The sequence below is a fragment of the Apodemus sylvaticus genome, chromosome 15, assembly GCF_947179515.1.
Source record: "Apodemus sylvaticus chromosome 15, mApoSyl1.1, whole genome shotgun sequence".
Taxonomy (NCBI): domain Eukaryota; kingdom Metazoa; phylum Chordata; class Mammalia; order Rodentia; family Muridae; genus Apodemus; species Apodemus sylvaticus.
The window spans coordinates 7,283,731-7,303,256 of record NC_067486.1 but is presented as its reverse complement, the minus strand read 5'-3'; the positions used below and the strand labels follow the sequence as shown (position 1 = coordinate 7,303,256).

Genomic DNA, 19,526 nt, shown 5'->3' with positions numbered 1-19,526 from the left:
ACCAAGCCCTGGAATGCACTGGTGCCGTGGGAGTTCACTGAGGTACTTATTGTTGGGTCCCTTATTAGCCCTCCGGTACCATTTAGAGCCCTCCCCAGTGACTAGCCCACGGTGCTACCGACAGCTGCGGTATCTACACACCCTCGGCAGCCTTGTAATGCAGCCTAGGCGTCCACATGCTGTTCCCCAGTCTTGAGAAATCCCTGCTCCACGTGACTTCTGTCTCCAGGAAGCTACTGACGATCAGGTCGGCAGCTGTGTGCAGGGGCTGTGGGGTCCGATCTGTAGTCTTGACACATTGCTTGCTCTGCTGAAGTGAGTATAGAGGTCGAGGGAAAGCAGGACTCTCAACAATGAAGAACTCGATGCCTCCCCCACCAAATAGCATTCATTAGACTTTGCTAAATTTTATCTCAAAGTAAAATGTGTGGAATGCCTGGGCAAGCATACAACCTAGGTATTTTATTTTTTAGAATATCCATCTCATTATGCGAGCATTACCATTGCCAGTTTAAGAATATTGCCCACCACCACAATCCATTCTGAACCAGTTTGAAGAAAAAACAGGATCTCATGTAGTCCAGTGTGGCCTTAAAGTTACTGTGTAGTTAGAGATGACTGTGAACTTTTGCTCTTCCTGACTCTTCTCTCAGGTGCTAGAATTACAGGCATGTACTGTTTCACGTAGTAAACAGACAGGTTCCTATGGTGACCCATGTCTCACGGCTACATGATCTGGTGGGTTGTTTGACAGTTCATCCCAGAATGCCGGTCTGCTCTGAGCATCTCTCTACAATTCTGAATCTTATTATAAAGCCTCTCAAATTTGTGGAGGGAAGGCGTCTCATCTCAGCATGTCTTGAGAATTAGCCGAGTGAAACAGAGAGAGAACGGAAGGAGAAATGCCACTTCCGGTAGGGGCTTTACTTCTGCCAGCGAATCAGAGAGAACATTCTTGGAGCCCAGGGATAAGTGAAAGGTTATTGAGCTAGAAAGCGTTTGTCCTGGTGCTGCTGTGTTCTGGGGACAGTGCTGTGTCTCTCCAGCACCTCCGCTGCGCCTCTCCGGAAAGCCCCCCTCATCTTGATGGGCACAAAGGCACCAGGGTCTCCTGGATTTGGGGGTGGGGTTCCACAATTTAGGGCTTGTTCTCTGCTTGTTGGTCCTGGGATGTTTCCAGAAGAATTTAGTTAAGCACTCGGAGAAGGAAGCGGGGTTTTCTTGTAGCTGGGGTGACTCACGGGTTCTCTGGGCTGCAGATCTCGCCTCGTTTGTGTTGGCTTCACTTCGTCTTCCTGTTGCCACTTCTCCTAGATACCATCTGGGTTGAGGCAAAAATAAAAATAAGCAACTTTCTGCAGCTAGAATACTTGGCATCCTCTCCCTTCTCCCAGTTGGCAGCAGTGTGCTTCACCGTCGTGACCGTATCTCTCCTCTCTCGTGTCTGTGTCTGCCTGACTGTCTCTGTCTCTCTCTCTCTGTCTCTGTCTTTCTGTCTCTCACTCGCTTGTTCTCTCTCGTAGCCCAGGCTAGTCCTGAACCCTTACATGGCCAAGGATAACCCTGCACCTCCGATCTTTCAGGAACCATCCTTCCTTATATTTAGTGAACTGTGTGAGCCCTGATTGCTGTCTCCTCTGGGTTTATAACCAAGTGATAAGATGCGGGTCCAGAGAAAAAGCAGAAGATTACAGAGCAGGAGCGGGCCGGGGTTGGAGCCAGCCCCGACTGGTGCATTTGCTTCACGGTCTCTCGGATATGCTAGATCCCCCTGAGCAGCTTTCTAAGGCCCTCCCAGCTGAGCTCACCCACTGTGAGACGCCTTCATGGCCTTCAGTCCCAAAGTTTCCCATGCTCTCCAGTCCCCCCACTAATCAAGTTCAGTCTCTAGATTTACCTTTGCCCGGCAGTTCGCACAAAGAGAATTATGCAATGGATGGGTTTTGGTCACTGCCTTCTCCCACGGAGCGTGTTGTTTTGAGATCCATCCTCCTGTCCCTTTTATTACCCACATTTTCCATTAGCCGTGTGTGCTGTGCTTCATTACTTCCCTCGTTGCTTGCCATGGCGTCTTGCTGTGCAGCCTAAGCTAGCTTGAAAGCTGAAGCCCCGCTACCTCAGCTTGCTCAGTTTTAGGGTCCTTTAAAAGAAAATATTCCAATGTGGATAAAAAATAAGTGTATTTGTGCAGAGGTACGTGCGTATAGGTGCCTGCGGAGACCAGGAAAGAGAGGCGGGTCCCCTGGAGCTGAGCTTACAGACAGATAGAAGCTACCCAGTGTAATGCTAGGAGCGAACTTGGGTCTCTGCAACAGCAGACACTCTCTACGGTCACAGAGGACGCTCTGCCGCCTCTGCGATCCCAGCTCCTTAAAAAGTAGTGCAACTAGATGCCTAAGAGTTCACATATCCTGGATATTTGATGATCTCATATTGCCACCTGTGTGTGTGTGTGTGTGTGTGTGTGTGTGTGAGAGAGAGAGAGAGAGAGAGAGAGAGAGGCCATAAGTCATCCGAAAGCATTTTGTAAATCTTTATTGACATTGTACCTTAAATATAAATTAAATGTTTTTTTAATATACCATGTTTTTAAAATACTTCTTTTTGGTTTTCAGTTCCCAAGAGCATACTCACGGCGGTTGATCCGGCCATTGCCAACCTGAACCCTTCTCTGAAGAAAGACGATGACGGTAATTTCCATGCTTACCCCCAGCATCTCCTTTGAAGTGCAGTCAGATAGGCATAGACGACCAGAGTGGGAGGGGACACAGAGGTGTCAGCTGCTCTGCTGATACAATGGGGCGTGGCTGGTGGTTACATACTGCTGCAGCCAGTGCTTTGTTCAAAAAAAAAAAAAAAGAAAAATTTAAAATCACGAGTAGAATAAGGTTACACCCATTCTCTCTCTCTCTCTCTCTCTCTCTCTCTCTCTCTCTCTCTCTGTCTCTCTTTCTCTCTCTCTCTTTTAAGAAAAAAATTAAAAATCACTTTGAACATCAGATCCTCTCAGAAGCAACTTGGGTTCTTGGTGATACAAGGAGCTTGCTGCAAAGCTGGGGCCGGAGCCAGCTGACCCTTCCCTGACCCTTCCTTCCCCACTTCCCACGTAACTTATACGAATAGGGACATAGATGTTCTGATTTTATTTTTAAACATTGTATTTATGTGTATGTGTCCGTGGGTATGGCCGCACCTGAACCATGGGAGTCAGAAGACAGCCTATGGGATCCACTTCCCTCCGTTTACTCTTTGGGCCCAGGGGAGTGAGCCCCGACATCGGGCTTATCAGCCTTTACCCACTGAGCCTTCCTGTCAGTCTGAATTTATTTTTAATGACACATAGAACCAATTCAACCCATGAAGTTCCTGATAGAACTGACAAAAACTGCAGGAACCCCATAGAAGACATAAGACGCTAACGTTGGGTCTCAAGGGTTTGTCTTGTGCTATTTTATTTACACACACACACACACACACACACACACATACACACACATCCTTATGAAGGTAAAGTATAGCTGTTCCCTCTCTACCTTAGGGATTGAGTCTAAAACTTTCCACGCACAGTCTGATCAGCAGGTTTTCAGGCCCCGTAAATGAAGCAGCTCGGTATTTGCACAGAACCCACACAGTCCTCCTGTGACAGTCCTCCTGTGTGCTTCAATCCCTTGGAGTGGGGGAGTGGGGGGGCTTACTTACAGTCTTACTTAACGTGACATCAATGCCACATACACTGTCCTTGTACCATATAGTTTAAGAAATGGTGATAAGAAAGAAACCTGTACATATTCCAGTTTCCTCTGAGTAATCTTTCTGTCTGTGGGTGAATCCATGGATGTGGGCCTCACTGACACAGGGGACTGGCTCTGTGATCTTTCTGTCTGTGGGTGAATCCATGGATGTGGACCTCACTGACACAGGGGACTGGCTCTGTGATCTTTCTGTCTGTGGGTGAATCCATGGATGTGGGCCTCACTGACACAGAGGACTGGTTCTGTGCTTTGTTTCCCTGAGTACTTCTTGCTACAGAAAACACAAGGCATGACAACCCTTTGCCCAAAACTGGGGGTGAGGCCTGGAAACACCTTCCACTTCTGGCTCACGGCCACCCTGTCTCCAACCTCTGCATCTCAGCCTCCTCTGTCTCTCACTTGGCTCCCTCCTGGTCCTGAAGGATCTCCATCCTCCTTCATTGCATCCCTGAGAGCCACAACATCTTCCTTAGAGGCATCTGCCCCGGCCTCCCTGAGCTCCAATACTGCTCCATCAGCACTTGCTACGCATCCACAGGGTCCTGGTCCTTCACATCTGAAGGCAGCCTAGCCACACTGTGTGTGTGTGTGTGTGTGTATGTGTGGTGTGTGTGTGGTGTGTGTGTGTGTGTGTGTGTGTGTGTGTATGTGTGCTCTCAGATAATCCTCGCACGGCACCCTCTGTAACCCCAGATCTGTCGTATCTCTCTGGTCCACAGAGCAGATAGCAGTTCCACGGTAAATTGAGAGATTATTTATTCAGCCTGATGGAGGCCATTGTTGGGATGGACTAGTGGGTTCTGTTCTGGACGAGGGAACATGAACTACACTTGAAGTTGAAATTGAGACTTGGAAATGTTTTGGATCCCTTTAATGATTTGATTATTTTCAGAGATGGCCTTGGCATCAGCTGCTTTTCCTGTCACTGGGACAAAATGCCTGCAAAAAGCAATGTCAGAAAGGCAGGATTTGTTTGGCTCCTGGTTTAGGAAGGGAAACGGGCCATCGTGGTGGTGGGACTGTGAGACAGTTAAGAACTAGAATCTTAAGGAAGTGGGGCCAGGTTACAAACCTCAAGGCCCTCCATCCATGACCGCCTTTATCCAGTGAAGACCCACAACCTCCCAGAGCACACTACTGCCTGGGGACCAAGTCTTCAAAGACATGAGCCCACGGGGACACTTCACATTCAGGCCTTAGCACTGGGTGTGCTGAACCTCCTATAGCGTAGTCAGGAGCCCGATGGTCTGACACCTGGGACTTTCCATTCCTGTGGCTGGCCTGGGTGAACATTGGTGGGACTTTCAGGGCAGGCACACAGCTCTGACCAATGGCCTTTGCACATTGCAGGTGTAAAATTCAACCCAAGCGGATCAAGGGTTGTGCGGAAAGATGGCGTTATCGTCAGCAACTCTCTGGCTGCGTTTGCTTACATTCGAGGTAGGTGAATGAGTGGGAACTTCTGGGGATCTGGAGGGGTTTACCCACCACCTCACTCACAAGCACTCTGATAACTAAAGGAATGTGACTTTAGCTGTCCATGGCAACTGCAGTATTGTGATATCCAGAAGCACAGGACTGGGATTCAAATACAATTGCAGCCACAAAACCGAGGGACCTACGAGAATAAAGTCAAGTTACTGAGGGTTTCATCGCCAAAGGTATTTCCCCCTCATTAAGTAGAAGTACTTTCATCCTGTCTAAAACTTTGGATTATTGAATTCTCCCAACTGAAAGGAAAATAAGACAGATCACACAGAAGCAAAAGGGGTCCCACCATGAATAAACACAGTGACCTTAGGAGTTACTATGGTTGCCATGATTCCCTTGTTAATTCCCTGGGCTGACGGTTCACACCAGGCCTGGCTGAGTACAGTGCTCCCTGTGGAGGTGTCCCTGCCACCTTCTGTGTTTCCCAGGACAGACTGTATCTTGGAATGTTGACTGTGGTCTTAACACTGGCTTCCTGCTCAAGGAGGGCTCTGTCAGTCAGCTTTCCTTCATCCTTACTTAATACCAGAGCAGGGCCACTCCTGGAGTAAAAAAAAAAAAAAAAGATGTTTTGGCTCATAGTTCTGGAGATCAAGTCCAAGATCCAGACTCAATCAGTCAGGGGGTCGAGGGACAGTGGGGCATCATGAGTGGCCTTTTGAACCACAGGAGAGGGAGAGAAATAAACAGAGCAGTGTCCTACGATTAATTCTCTTTGGTGTACAGGCCTAAATGACATAAAGACTTCCCATCGGCCCCACCTTTTAAAAGTCCACGCCCCCCAGGCCACCATCAAACCAAACTCTTACTTATAGGTCTTAGGGGAAGGAACATTTATCAAAACCATAGAGAGGCCAGAAACTCTGAGACCTTGGGTAACGCGCACTCAAACAGGTGCATGGATGCTGCTATTCAAGCCAGCTGGGGCTTGGCTTATGCGGGGTAGCACTTCCTCACAGGGAAATTAAGACTTAGAGAGACATCTTCCCCCCCCCCCCTCTCCCTCTTGTTCCAGGCTCCACTCGCTCAGGCCCAAAGGTTTTTTATTTGTTTCTCACTATGTATGGTTGAGAGCCACCATGTCGTTGCTGGGATTTGAACTCAGAACCTCTGAAAGAGCAGTCAGTGCTCTTAACTGCTGAGCCATCTCTCTCCAGCCCAAATGCTTTTGTTTTGTTTTGTTTTGTTTTGTTTTGTTTTGTTTTGTTTTGTTTTGTTTTGTTTTGTTTTGTTTGAGACAGGGTTTCTCTATGTAGTCCTGGCTGTCCTGGAACTCACTCTGTAGACCAGGTTGGCCTTGAACTCACAGAGACTCACCTGCCTCTGCTTCCCAAGTGCTAGGACTAAAGGTGTGTGCCACCATGCCCAGCTTAAAGAAACATCTTAATACAGGAGCTGGAGAGCCTGGCCCAGAACTCCATCACGGTACCGTCTTCCCAACTCAGCCTGCACTCCTCCAGTGGGCACCGTCTTCCCAACTCAGCCTGCGCTCCTCCAGTGGCTCCCCACATGCTGTATAGTTATTGGCGTCTCTTTTTCTCACAACCCCTCCCCCACTTCCATTCTTGCTGCTCCCAGTGACTGCCAGTGTTAAAGAATATTAAGATTCAAGTTTTAGAAGTATGCCCATGGTTTCCAAGTCCCTTCAAGTGGAGGACAATGATGGAGAGTCGGGTGCTGCCGGCTGAGGGGCAGCCACACTGGGCCCTCCCTCCACTGTTGGGCTCCGTCCTTTCTCAGCTGCCTTGGCCTGACTTAGTCTCTATGATAAAACACTGGAGACTGGAGCTTAAGAAACAGTTCTGGAGCAGGCTGGAAGTCCGTGATCAAGAGCTTCCTTCTGGCTTTAGATAGCCAGCTGCTCTCTCTCTCTCTCTCTCTCTCTCTCTCTCTCTCTCTCTCTCTCTGTGTGTGTGTGTGTGTGTGTGTGTGTGTGTGTAGGGGTAGTGATGGTGGGAAGAGACTAAACAGACAAAGAAGAGAGAGAGAGTTTACTTTTCTAATACCACCAATCCTATCAGTTGAGGACCTTCTGGTGAACACTGTTAATCTTAATTAGCTCTGGAAAGTCCCACCAACAGTTATATAGAGTTCAGGGCAGGGCTGGAGAGATGGCTCAGTGATTAAGAGCACCGTCTGCTCTTCCAGAAGTCCTGAGTTCAATTCCCAGCAACAACATGGTGGCTCATAGCCATCTGTAATGAGATCTGATGCCCTCTTCTGGTGTGTCTGAAGACAGCTATAGTGTCTATCCTTCATATATAAAATAAATAAATAAATTTTTAGAGTTTAGGGCTCCAGCATGAGTCTGGGGGGACACGGTCAATACAGAGCAACAACTCTAAGGATGGGGCTTTGATCCCGGATTCTGTGCTTACGGGAGCAGAGGGTCAGAGGAGCTGGGCATTTGCCAAGGGCACCACGGACAGCGGCTGGGTCCAGTTTCATGCTGGGCGAAGGACTTGGCTGTCAATCAACTTCTACAAAGAACCTTGTCTTCAGGATTTGAATGGCTGGGCCCTCTTGATTCTGTGTTATGAACCCCGCTTCCTCCAGCCTCCATGCGCTCATCCTGCTACTCGCCTAGCTGACATACTCATCTGGATGATGTGTTTGCATGTCTAAGAGAGTCTCAGCTCCTTAAGGAGAGATGACCACCATCTTGTTTATCTCTGTCATATCTCTGAGCCTATGAGAGTTCTGGGGCAGACCAGGTTACAGAGAGTAGGTAACAAATGGCTAAATAATAAATCTGAGTTGATATTATGACTGCCTTATACTCCATTATCCTCTGTGATTTATGCATTTTATTTATGCATCTGGAAAGGTGGCTCAGTGCTTAAGACCATTTGCTGCTCCTGCAGAAGACCCTAGTTCAGTTCTCAGCACTGTGTCTGGAGGCTTACCACCGCCTGTAATTCTGGTTCAGGGCACCTGACACCTTGCTTTGGTCTCTGCAGATATATCTACACACATGTGATGTACATGCACATGGTCACACATACATGTGACATGTGTTTGTGGGTGAATGCATGGTACAGCATGCATGTCAAAGGACGACTTTGTGCAGTTGATTCTCTTCTACCACAGTCTGCATAGGCTTGGGGATCAAATCCAGGTTGTCAGCCTTATATGACAAAGGCCTTTATCCACTGAGCCATCTGCCCAGCCAGATGACAAGCCAGACAGTGCTCCATTCTTTTAATATGAGGACTGGATGGGATGTCATTTGATTTTGTTGGGAGATATTCCAATATGTTCACCTTAGCAAGTCACAGGTGTGTGGCAGAAACCTTGTTATGGGACTAGGGCCCAACGCCTGGGCATGGGCTCCCGGCACTCTCCGACAGCGGGGCCACTGGCTAGAGCAGCCGGGGACCAAGAGCTTCAGCAGAAAGTGTTCCTGGGAGACTGAGGGAGGCCAAAGACATTCCCTAACCAGGCTACGAAGTGACCCATGAGTGCAGCCAAACAGATGGGGCGGGGCAGACAGGCAGGGCAGGGGACTTGTCCTAGGCAGGGACATGAGAGTGTGCAAGGGTCTCAGATAGACCATACCTCCTCTGGTCATTTGCCTGATCTGCAAGGGCATTTCTCATAGAAAGGGGAAGTGTGTGTGTGTGTGTGTGTGTGTGTATAGTATTAGGTGATATGTGTTATAGAATTGTGATATGTGCTGGGCAGTGGTGGCGCATGCCTTTAATCCCAGCACTTGGGAGGCAGAGGCAGGTGGATTTCTGAGTTCGAGACTGGCCTGGTCTACAGAGTGAGTTCCAGGACAGCCAGGGCTACACGGGGAAACCCTCAAAACAAAAAAAAAACAAACAAACAAAACCAACAACAACAACAGAATCGTGATATGCTTGGTGTGTATGGTATGTCTGTAGCACATGTACATTTGTGTGTTGCGTTTGTGGTGTATGGTAGAGTGGTGTATATACATAGTGCATGGTATGTGTGAGTACTGTGTATAGACTGGTGGTACTTGTTTATGATATGGGGGCCTTTAGGTGGGGGATGGTCCTGTGTGCGCACATGTTTATGCGTGTTTATGCATGTACATGTGGTTCTGGGTAAGACTGTTTATTAGTCTCTTCAGCAGAAGCTATTGTCCCCTGGCTGAGGGACTTCTTTAGTTTTGTTCTCTAAATAAATAATATGACGCCTCCCAGACCACTAAATTATTGTATTGGCATCGGGCTTTCTGTGTTTACCTCATCTATGCCTACAGGCCTGCCTTTGTGATTCAATATTCTGTCACTGCCTCTATTGTTTGGGAGTGTGTGTGTGCGTGTATGTGTGTGTGTGTGTGTGTCCAGTCTCAGAAAAACCTGAGAATTTTAGGGTGTCTTTGGGAATCTGGGACCATGGCCAGGGCAGCCTCGGTGGTTGTAAGACAGGAATGCTGGGACATCTCATGAGCTGTGTGAAGGAAATTTTTTTGTTTTGTTTTGTTTTTTATTCGATATATTTTTTATTTACATTTCAAATGATTTCCCCTTTTCTAGCCCCCCCACTTCCCGAAAGTCCTGTAAGCCCCCTTTTCTCCCCCGTCCTCCCACCCACCCCTTCCCACTTCCCCGTTCTGGTTTTGCCGAATACTGCTTCACTGAGTCTTTCCAGAACCAGGGACCACTCCTCCTTTCTTCTTGTACCTCATTTGATGTGTGGATTATGTTTTGGGTATTCCAGTTTTCTAGGTTAATATCCACTTATTAGTGAGTGCATACCATGATTCACCTTTTGAGTCTGAGTTACCTCACTTAGGATGATGTTCTCTAGCTCCATCCATTTGCCTAAGAATTTCATGAATTCATTGTTTCTAATGGCTGAATAGTACTCCATTGTGTAGATATACCACATTTTTTGCATCCACTCTTCTGTTGAGGGATACCTGGGTTCTTTCCAGCATCTGGCAATTATAAATAGGGCTGCTATGAACATGTGTGAAGGAAATTTTATCACACATCACAAAGTCAGTCACATGACCCTTACAGGAAGGACAATCAGAGAACAGCACAGCCCTGTCATATGGGTGGACTCTGTCACGTTCCCAGGGTCTGCAACTCTGACGGAAAGTCCTGTCACACTCTTAAGTGCCATCAGAGCTGGTTCCAACACTGTACTTCCTCCTGGAGGACTCTGGCCACAGTCCCCCAAGAGAGAGACCTTTGCTGGTGGCTGCTGGTGTCTTATCTGGGTGTGACTAAATTTGAACTGGAGCTTGTGTTGGCCCCAGACCAGGATCTAAAGAGCAAATGGGGCCTAAAGGGCACTGGCCACCCATCCTGCGGCTCCTGGAATCGTAATACAGATGGTAAGTCATTCCCTCTGGCCTGCGATGAACTGAGACTAAATTTAGAATAGCAACAAAAACACTGTGAAGATTCTACTCAACCACTGCAAAACAAATGCCTTGTGTTTCCAAAAGAGATGACAGAAAAGGGGTCACGACAGTCTGAACTGGTCCAGTTGGTTCTAGAAAACGGGATAGTGTTTTGCATAAAGTCTGGGGCAGTTTTAGGCAGAGCCTTGGCCTAAACCCAATCAGTGGCGGCTTTGGAAAGTGTGTTTGCTACATCAGGGATTAGGCCAGCTCAGCCCTAATGTGCCATCTACCTACTACCTGATGACTGTGACAGTCACTCTTCCCATGGGACTGCTGAGAGCTGCTTGTCTTCCCTATCCTGGGCCACTGAATCTCAGTGACAGTGACATGATCTCACCCACAGAGGGTGAGATCCTGTGGCAAGAGGAGCCTCTGAATCCAGGAGTTGAATGAGGAGCCTGACACCTGGAAAGGAGGGGGAGGGGAGATGCTGACTCTGGTAGCATATGATGTACCCTAAGGTGGCATGTGATGTACCCTAAGGTGGCATGTGTGTACCCTAAGGTAGCAGGTGATGTATCCTAAGGTAGCATACGATATACCTTAAGGATTATGACTCACTTAATTCAATTAATCTAAATTCTTTAAAAGTGGAGCTGAGGTATATGGCTCAGTGGTAGAGCACTTGTCCACCATGTGTGGTGTCCTAACATTCAGACTTCAGCATCAAAAAAAAAAAAAATCCTTAAGAATATATAAAGAGGTAAAGTAGAAAAAATCAGTTTTGTGCTGGAGCAAAACCTTGATCCAGAGTTGATGGAGCCTGAGGACCTGGTCCACTGCCACTCCCTCCTAGGACAGGGCAGGGCTGCAGTGGGGCGGGGTGGGGTACAGGACAGCAACTGTGAGTGGTCTTTGTTCCTCAGAGACTTGACAGAGGAGTACGCTTCTGCCTGGAATTGGCCCTGTCCCCCACACAAGAAAATGATTAAGGCTCTGGCCTCTTGATACCTCACAGGAGGTATCAATTCCAACACATAAATCTGTGAAGGAGGCGCAAGCTTTGTCTGAACTATGTCAGAGGTGAGAGTGGACCAGTAGAGCAGGCTATGATCTGCAAGAGAAGGGAGGTCTGGCCAGGTGACCTGGTCTCGGTATCATGGTTTAGTGACTTCCGTACAGCCTCAGTGTCTCTGGACAGCCCATGCCCCGCCACTCAGAGTAGCTTCACTCCTCATGGAAAGGGCGTGTGGCTCTATGAGAGCGAATCCTTTATATACTTTGTCTCTTCGACACTGTACTGATTGGATGACAGAAACAATCTGCTGTCCCTTCCTGAGCTGAAGTAAATGTTAATTCAGACATCTGCATCTTAGAGTGGGGAACTGTCAGGCAGTGGTCTCAACAGGTGAGGCAGATGAGTCGAGCCACTCTAGGGACACCTTTGGCTGTGGGAAGGAAACTGGCTGGGGAGGTATCCACTTTCAGGAAGATAAGGTATCCTGGTTCTGTCTCTGTCAGATCTCAGCTGCGAGGTCCCTCCCTGCAGAGGAATCTTAGCAGCTCTGGAGTTTTGAGACTCCAGTCTAGACCCCTGGGGAAAAAGCAGCAGTGGTGAAGACAGCAGCCTTCATTGTTTGTCCAAGAATGAAAGATATGACAGTGTGCCTGGAGGAGGGTCCCAGCAGTTGAGATACATGAGAAAATTCTGGGGACACCAAAGTATATCCCAGGAGGACCTCCAGGATCCAGCCTGGTCCTGCCTAGAGCAACTGCTGGCCTCTGCAGCCTTCCATCTGGGCCTCAGTTTGAACATCTGTAGGTGTGTTCAACCAATGAACACAATCTATAAATAAAGTTTTATTGAGACACAGTCAGGCCTCGTGCTGCACATATTATCAGTGGCTACTTGTTATAATTTGAATCTGGAATGTCCTCTATAAAGTCATGTTCTGAATGTGTGTTACCCACTAGTAACGTCCTTTTGGAAAGAACCCTGGGTCCACTGTGATGAAGACAGATTTTACCACAGGAGCCTGTTGCCATGCCTTCTCTGAAAGAGAGAGAGCAAGTCTTCAAAACCGTGAGCCGAAACCAACCCTTTCATTCAGATCCTCACACATTCTCTTCCTCTTACAGCCCACCCAGAGAGAGCCGCTCTGCTGTTCGTGTCTAGTGTCTGTGTCGGCCTGATCCTCACACTGTGCGCCCTGGTCATCCGAGTGTCCTGTACCAAGGACTTCCGGGAGCTGACGCAGGGAAGGGAGCACCTGGTGCTAGAGAGCGACAAGGCCGAGGAGGACAGCGAGGAAGAGGATGTGGAAGAGGAGGACTCCTCGGGTTCTGAGTTTCCTGAGGAACTGTCCAGGTTTTGTAGGACTTCCTATCCAGCCTATAGCTCCATAGAAGCCGCTGAGCTGGCAGAAAGGATTGAGCGCAGGGAGCAGATCATTCAAGAGATATGGATGAACAGCGGCCTAGACTCCCCGCTCCCCAGGAGCGTGGGCCATTTCTACTGAAAACCAGACGCGTCTGGATGAGGTCATCCTTTCTGAAGAAGGAAGGATCTGGAATGTGCTGTCTCCCCACCCTCTCCAGTTCTGATCCACTTGTACCTTCTATGAAGGAGAATCTGTCGTGTCATCCGAGATGGGTGAAACCGGAAAGCCGTCACAGGGACATCTCGCTGTTTCCAGCACGCCCTGGAATAAATTGGGAGGAAGACGTGGTGTCTTGTGGTTGTTTGAAATCACATCTATACATTAATAACGCTATACAGAAGTGAGATACACGTTTACTCAGCACTTACAATGCCAGGTGTTTTGTCATCTATATGCGTGGCCCAAGTAAACAGGGGGCCACACATATTCATTAAAAATTATGCTGGTGGGAAGCGGTGAGATGGGTCAGTGAGCAAAAGGTCAGTGCTAGCAAGCCTGACCACCTGAATTCACTCCACAGTGTGGACGGAGGGAAGCAACTCCTGCACGTTGTCCTCTGACATTCTTACATGTGTCATGACACGGAGACAAAAACCTAGGGAAAGGGTAATAGAGGTACATGATAGTAAAAATCCACACACGTCCTGGGAGTATTGAGAAAGCAGGGAAGAAATTCTGCCTGTCGGAAACAAGGGGGATATAAGTATTGGATGTGATGCTTGGAAAGAGCTGTTTTCTTTTAAGTGGGTGGAGACATTTCCAGAGCTCTGGGCCAGTGAATCTCCATGAGATAAACCAGGTCAGCCATTGCTCGCCAGTGAATGTCTGCCCAGGCCGCCAGGGCAGAGTTAGAGACACAAGCACAGCATCGTGCTGGTTCTACCTTTTTACTATTTGATGCAACAGGTGGTGAACCAACGTGTTGGTCAAGATTTCACTAGAAATTTAAGATAATTATCCTGAAAGTTGTAGTTTGATTTTCTTTCTTTCTTTCTTTCTTTCTTTCTTTCTTTCTTTCTTTCTTTCTTTCTTTCTTTCTTTCTTTCTTTCTTTCTTTCTTTTGAGTAGCTGGGTAGCGCTGAGAAGAGTCATGTGGACACATAGACTCAAGCAAGAGAATTGAAGCATAGAGAGCAGACTCTGAGGCCCCTGCTGCAGTGCAGGCTGCTCTGAGTCAGGGAGCTGTAGAATGGGCGTTGCCTACTTCTTGGGGCAGAGATTGGTTGAACTGTGAATTTATAAAATTGGGATTTCTTGCTTTTAGGATAGATTTATATACAGACTTTGGTCCGAATCACATGGGGAATTTTGCCTGTGGTTCTGAAATAGGAAAGGGAAAATTAGTCACTGCCTTCAAGTAGAGAGGACAGTGAACAGGTATTAATAAATTACATGTCTGTGGCTCTAGGCAGAGAGTTGAACAGACAAATGGTATAACAAGTTGGCTGCCCTAGGCAGAGAGCTGAACCATATGATGGTATGAGATTGCTTTACCTGTCTCATAGGATACTCATATTCTGTCTAATGTGGGCTCCACGGGAATACTGGGTTTTACATCCTCGTGGCAACATAGGGAAGGCCTAAGAATAGGCACACACAGTGTTTTTTTGTTGACTTCATTTGTTTTAGATTGTTTTAATTTTCAAAATGGGTGTCACGTTGAGATGCATGGTTATATTATTCCTCTGGAAGAGAGGTCAAAATGAAGGTTTAGCTGGTTACTGGCTCAAGGGTATGCTGATTTGGGAAAAGGGTTTTTGTGGTTTTGGAAAAGGTGATCAAGGTATTTACACCTTCCAGAGTAATATGGATGAGATTTGATGAACTAGATTCCAGAGAATCAAACAAAATGGTTATCTTGATGATACTAAAGAATTGTTTTGAGATTTGCATATTACAGAATATACAGCCTTGCATATTACAGAATATACAGCCTTGCATATTACAGAATATACAGCCTTGCATATTACCGAATATACAGCCTTGCATATTACAGAATATACAGCCTTGCTGAGTCTCCCCTTGAACTCTGGATGTCTTGGACTTTCAGCTGGATCCACTCAGGACACAGACATCAGAAACTAATAAAATTGTTGGTGTGGCCTTCCTAAGGCCAGGCAACTCCCCCATTTTTCCTACCTTCCCCCACTTCAAAGATATCTCAACATCCATATTCAGCTTGAAGAAGTTATGAAGAGTTGTCATTCCAGTTCCCTGGGCTTTGGAGATGGGGTGGTTATTATAGGTTGTCTTTCTAGGGAATGTAGAAATGGTCATAATTGGAACAGGGAGGAATAGCTAGAATCAATTACATAGCCATAATCTCATTTTTTAAATGTTATAATCTCTTTTTAATTGTTACTAAGTTGAAGTCATAGATTTTATTTTAGTACTGAATTGGTTTTCATTGGTATAGATTTCTTCTATTGATACAAAAATGTTAAAAGTACAGGGCTTAGACACAGTCATTCTGTAACTGTTATTATAAACTGATCTGAGATGATTAAGCCAGTGAGTTAAGGGCCAAACAGCAAATTCACGGCTCTAAGTTTATTGTTAGGATGTTTTCAAAGATTTTACTTAGAAATAGCTGAGAGTAGTTAATGGGGAACAGTCCAGATTACTTTATATAGATAGTTGGTTTTCAAAAATGTCAGAAATCCACAGAAAGTTGTAGTTTGACTTTCTTTCTTTCTTTCTCTTTCTTTCTTTCTTTCTTTCTTTCTTTCTTTCTTTCTTTCTTTCTTTCTTTCTTTCTTTCTTTCTTTCTTTCTTTCTTCCTTTCTTTTGAGTAGCTGGGTAGCGCTGAGAAGAGTCATGTGGACACATAGACTCAAGCAAGAGAATTGAAGCATAGAGAGCAGACTCTGAGGCCCCTGCTGCAGTGCAGGCTGCTCTGAGTCAGGGAGCTGTAGAATGGGCGTTGCCTACTTCTTGGGGCAGAGATTGGTTGAACTGTGAATTTATAAAATTGGGATTTCTTGCTTTTAGGATAGATTTATATACAGACTTTGGTCCGAATCACATGGGGAATTTTGCCTGTGGTTCTGAAATAGGAAAGGGAAAATTAGTCACTGCCTTCAAGTAGAGAGGACAATAAATAACATTTAATGTTATTTATTCACTTGTTGTTGAGACTAGTATATTCCTGACAGCTTTCCCTATCTTAGATTCAAGGAAGAAATTGAGCATCTATGTGTTACTCCGGTTGTAGTGAGACAGTCACTTGGTAAGAATTGCCTCTTTTTACCTACAGACATGATACTGTCCAAAGAAAGCACACAATTACAGGTTTAGGACAGCTTGATTCTGCCAAGACAGAGTAGCTAGTCCTTAATATCCTGTATCTCTAGGGTCTGTCAGATGATTCTGGGGCAGAAGGCTGAAGACTGATGCTCCATCATTTTGAAGTAAAGAACAGCCCAGGTGATCAGCAGTCTCTATAAATTGGCTAAGTTCTGGAAGCTATGTTAGGCTTCCTATATATTTTCAGTTAATATCAGTTGTTCTTGGGTTTCTGATGGGGTCGAAGACTTATATTCTCACAGCCAACCCAAGCTATTTACTCTGAGAGAATAGATTTGAGAGGATATTTTTCAGATGGCATACAATCTAAAGCCAAGACATGAGTCAGGTGGAGAATGTTGAGTCTTTTAATTTAGGATAGATGACAATGTTCTGTCTTAATGATGAAATTGATGGACTGGGTATTAGGTTTATCTATACCTTATATATTATAAAATGATAATAGTTGTGCTCCTTATTGAGAGAAAGGTTTTATTTTTTATTAGAACAGAAAGGGGGAAGTGTTGTGGATAGGCCTGGTGCTGTTCTTGTGAACCAATCCCCTACTAAATAAAGGAGCCAATCACTGGGTGAGTAGGCGGGACTTCCAGGTTAGACAGCCGAAGAGAGGAAGCAGAGAGAGGGGCTGCTTTTTGGAACTATTTACAGCAGAGCGGTAAGATGTAGCTGGTACAGTCTCCTAGTATCATGGTGGATCCACAAGGAGCCCCCACTCCCCGAGGGATCAGATTTTAATAAGGTTTTCAAGATTAAGTTTAAGTTGCTACACCCAGAGATTGAGTTACCATTGTTTCTGAACTAAGTTTGTGTTGTCTTTTCCTTCACACAGTGGCTTGTCTGGGTTCAAGAGAGAAAGGTACAGCGACCAAGCGTGGGTTTGCCTGAGGTGCTCCACAAAGGCCATGGGGGTTTGAAACATGGGGTTGGCATGGTAGCAACCCACCACTGGGAACCTAGCAAGTTGGGTGGAGACTTTTCGGGAGCTCCAAGCCAGTGAATCTCCATGAGAGAAGAGCAGGTTGGCTGTTGCCTGCCAGGGCATGGCCGCCCAGGCCGCTGGAGCAGACAGTCAGAGACACAAGCACAGGAACGTGCTGGTTCTACCTTTTTAATATTTCATACGACAATGTTGCATGTGTGCCATGCACACACACATAGACACATACCGACACATACAGACATATACACAGACACACACACAGGCATGCACACAGACATAGACACACAAACACACAAATACACACAGATACAGACATACAGACACACACACACAAATACACAGATATACACACAGACACATACAGATACATACACACAAACACATACACACAGATAAACAGACATGCACACAATAAATAAATTTGCAATAAGACTTTAATAAAACTGGTACAGAAGAAAAGTGAGCTCACAGGTAGTTTATAACTTATTTATTTACTTGTTTAAAAGAATTATTTATTTTATTTACATAAGCATACTGCAGCTGTCTTCAGACACACCAGAAGAGGGTGTCAGATCCCATTACAGAGGTTGTGAACCACCATATAGCTGCTGGTAATTGAACTCAGGACCTTTGGAAGAGCAGTCAGTGCTCTTAACCTCTGAGCCATCTCTCCAGGCCCTAATTTATTTATTTTTGAGGCACACCCACTCTGTGTATCCCAGGCTTTGAATCTGTGATCTGAGACCTGACCGCCTCAGCCTCCTGAGCACTTGGGTTGAGCCATGTTACAGTCACGTGGCACCATGCCTGGCACACAGTGATTTTTCATTCTCAGTATTATTTGTTTAGAGCAGAGACTCACAGGATTTTCTTAAAGGAAAAATGAGAAACTGCTCAGGCATGGGAGGAGTTGATTTTTTTTCTGCCACATCTGTGTCTAAAGGGGGCCAGTGTGATGGCTTCCTTCTGATCGTGTGGGGTGGGTAAGAATATCTGTTTCGAGGCCACATCCTTATGGACAAATGGATAAAAATGTCTGTTTCGAGGCCCCATCCCTGTGGACACTGGGACTTGGATTCTACGTGCTTTCATACTACACTGGATATAGTCTCACAACTTTGTTTGTTGCTTTTTGAGACAGGGTCTCTCACCTGTAGCTCAGGCTGGCCTCAAACTCATGACAACCCTCCCCCTAATGAGTGCTGGGAGTACAGGTGTGACTGTGGATACCCAAATTCACCTGCTTTAAAAAAACAAAGCAAAACAAAAAACCAATCATTTCTGGGGCTTGAGAGATGGCTCAATGGCTAAGGATCCTGGGTTGCAAGCTTTGATTTGAATTTTGCTCTCTAGAACTCTTGTAAGAAAGAGTGATGCTCCCCCGCACTCCCCCCGCCATAGCCAGCCTCGCCATCTTGGTAAGTTCTAGGTCAGTGAGACTCTATTTTTAAAGGGGGTGGAGTGCATAAGGACTGACACCCAGGGTTAACACTTTAACAGTGTGAAAGCTGCCGTTAGCTACGCCGCAAACCATGAAAGAGGCAGGATTTGGCACATGCCCTGATTTTGTTCCCCTCAGTAAGTCTGCAGACTCCCTGGGTTTGGGTTCAACACCACAGCGCTTCTGGAGGTGAGATCCAGCAGCCCGAGCAACCAGAGGCAGGAAGAGGGAGCTGGCTGTGACCACATTCAAAACCACTGCAAAGGTCGGCTTCTTCTGCTGGAAGCAGGGGCCTGGAGCCAGGGAAGGGGAGGAAGAGAGGGCTCAGGGAACAAGCCAGACAGAAGCAGGGGCTGATTCTGCATCTCTAGCTGACAGGAAGCCCACAGTAGGGGCGTGGTGTGACTAGAGAAAATTTCTTTAGGCTCCCGGGGGTGGGGGGGGCTTGTAATGCTATATGTTGTGTGTTTAAACATTTGGTCCCCGGCTGGTAGTGTTGAAATCTGGGGACCCAGCAGGAGGAAGTGCCTTATGGGTGGGCAGGCTCTTGAGGTCCAACTGTCAGTTTTCTTCAAGAGACCCCACCTTCTGGTGCCATGGACACTGTTTCTTCAACCACTGTGACAGACTGAAACTGCATAGACGCCATCTTCTCTAGGCATTGTATTGTTTTAGTAGCGTGAGACGTTACTAATACAGGGCATCAAAAGTATCCTGTTGCATCTATCTTGGGCGTAAGCCAGACCCACCTGGACTTCAACTGACCTCGTCAAATCGGACTCTAGGCAAGCCTGAGAGGGAGTTTTCTTGAATAATGGTTGATGTA

The 19,526-nt window shown here is 46.6% G+C and overlaps 1 protein-coding gene across 5 annotated transcripts in view; it reads left to right on the top strand.

The window, feature by feature from the left end:
- Eva1c (eva-1 homolog C) overlaps positions 1-13,295 on the top strand; it is a 76,689-nt gene extending 63,394 nt beyond the window's left edge. For all 5 annotated transcript variants that reach the window (XM_052158778.1, XM_052158775.1, XM_052158776.1 and 2 more), the window contains 3 exons: positions 2,616-2,690; positions 5,103-5,192; positions 12,712-13,295. In XM_052158778.1, coding sequence (XP_052014738.1) covers positions 2,616-2,690; positions 5,103-5,192; positions 12,712-13,091 — 545 coding nt within the window. In that variant the 3' untranslated portion in view covers positions 13,092-13,295. The remainder of the gene's footprint in view (positions 1-2,615; positions 2,691-5,102; positions 5,193-12,711) is intronic.
- The last annotated feature ends 6,231 nt before the right edge of the window (positions 13,296-19,526 follow it).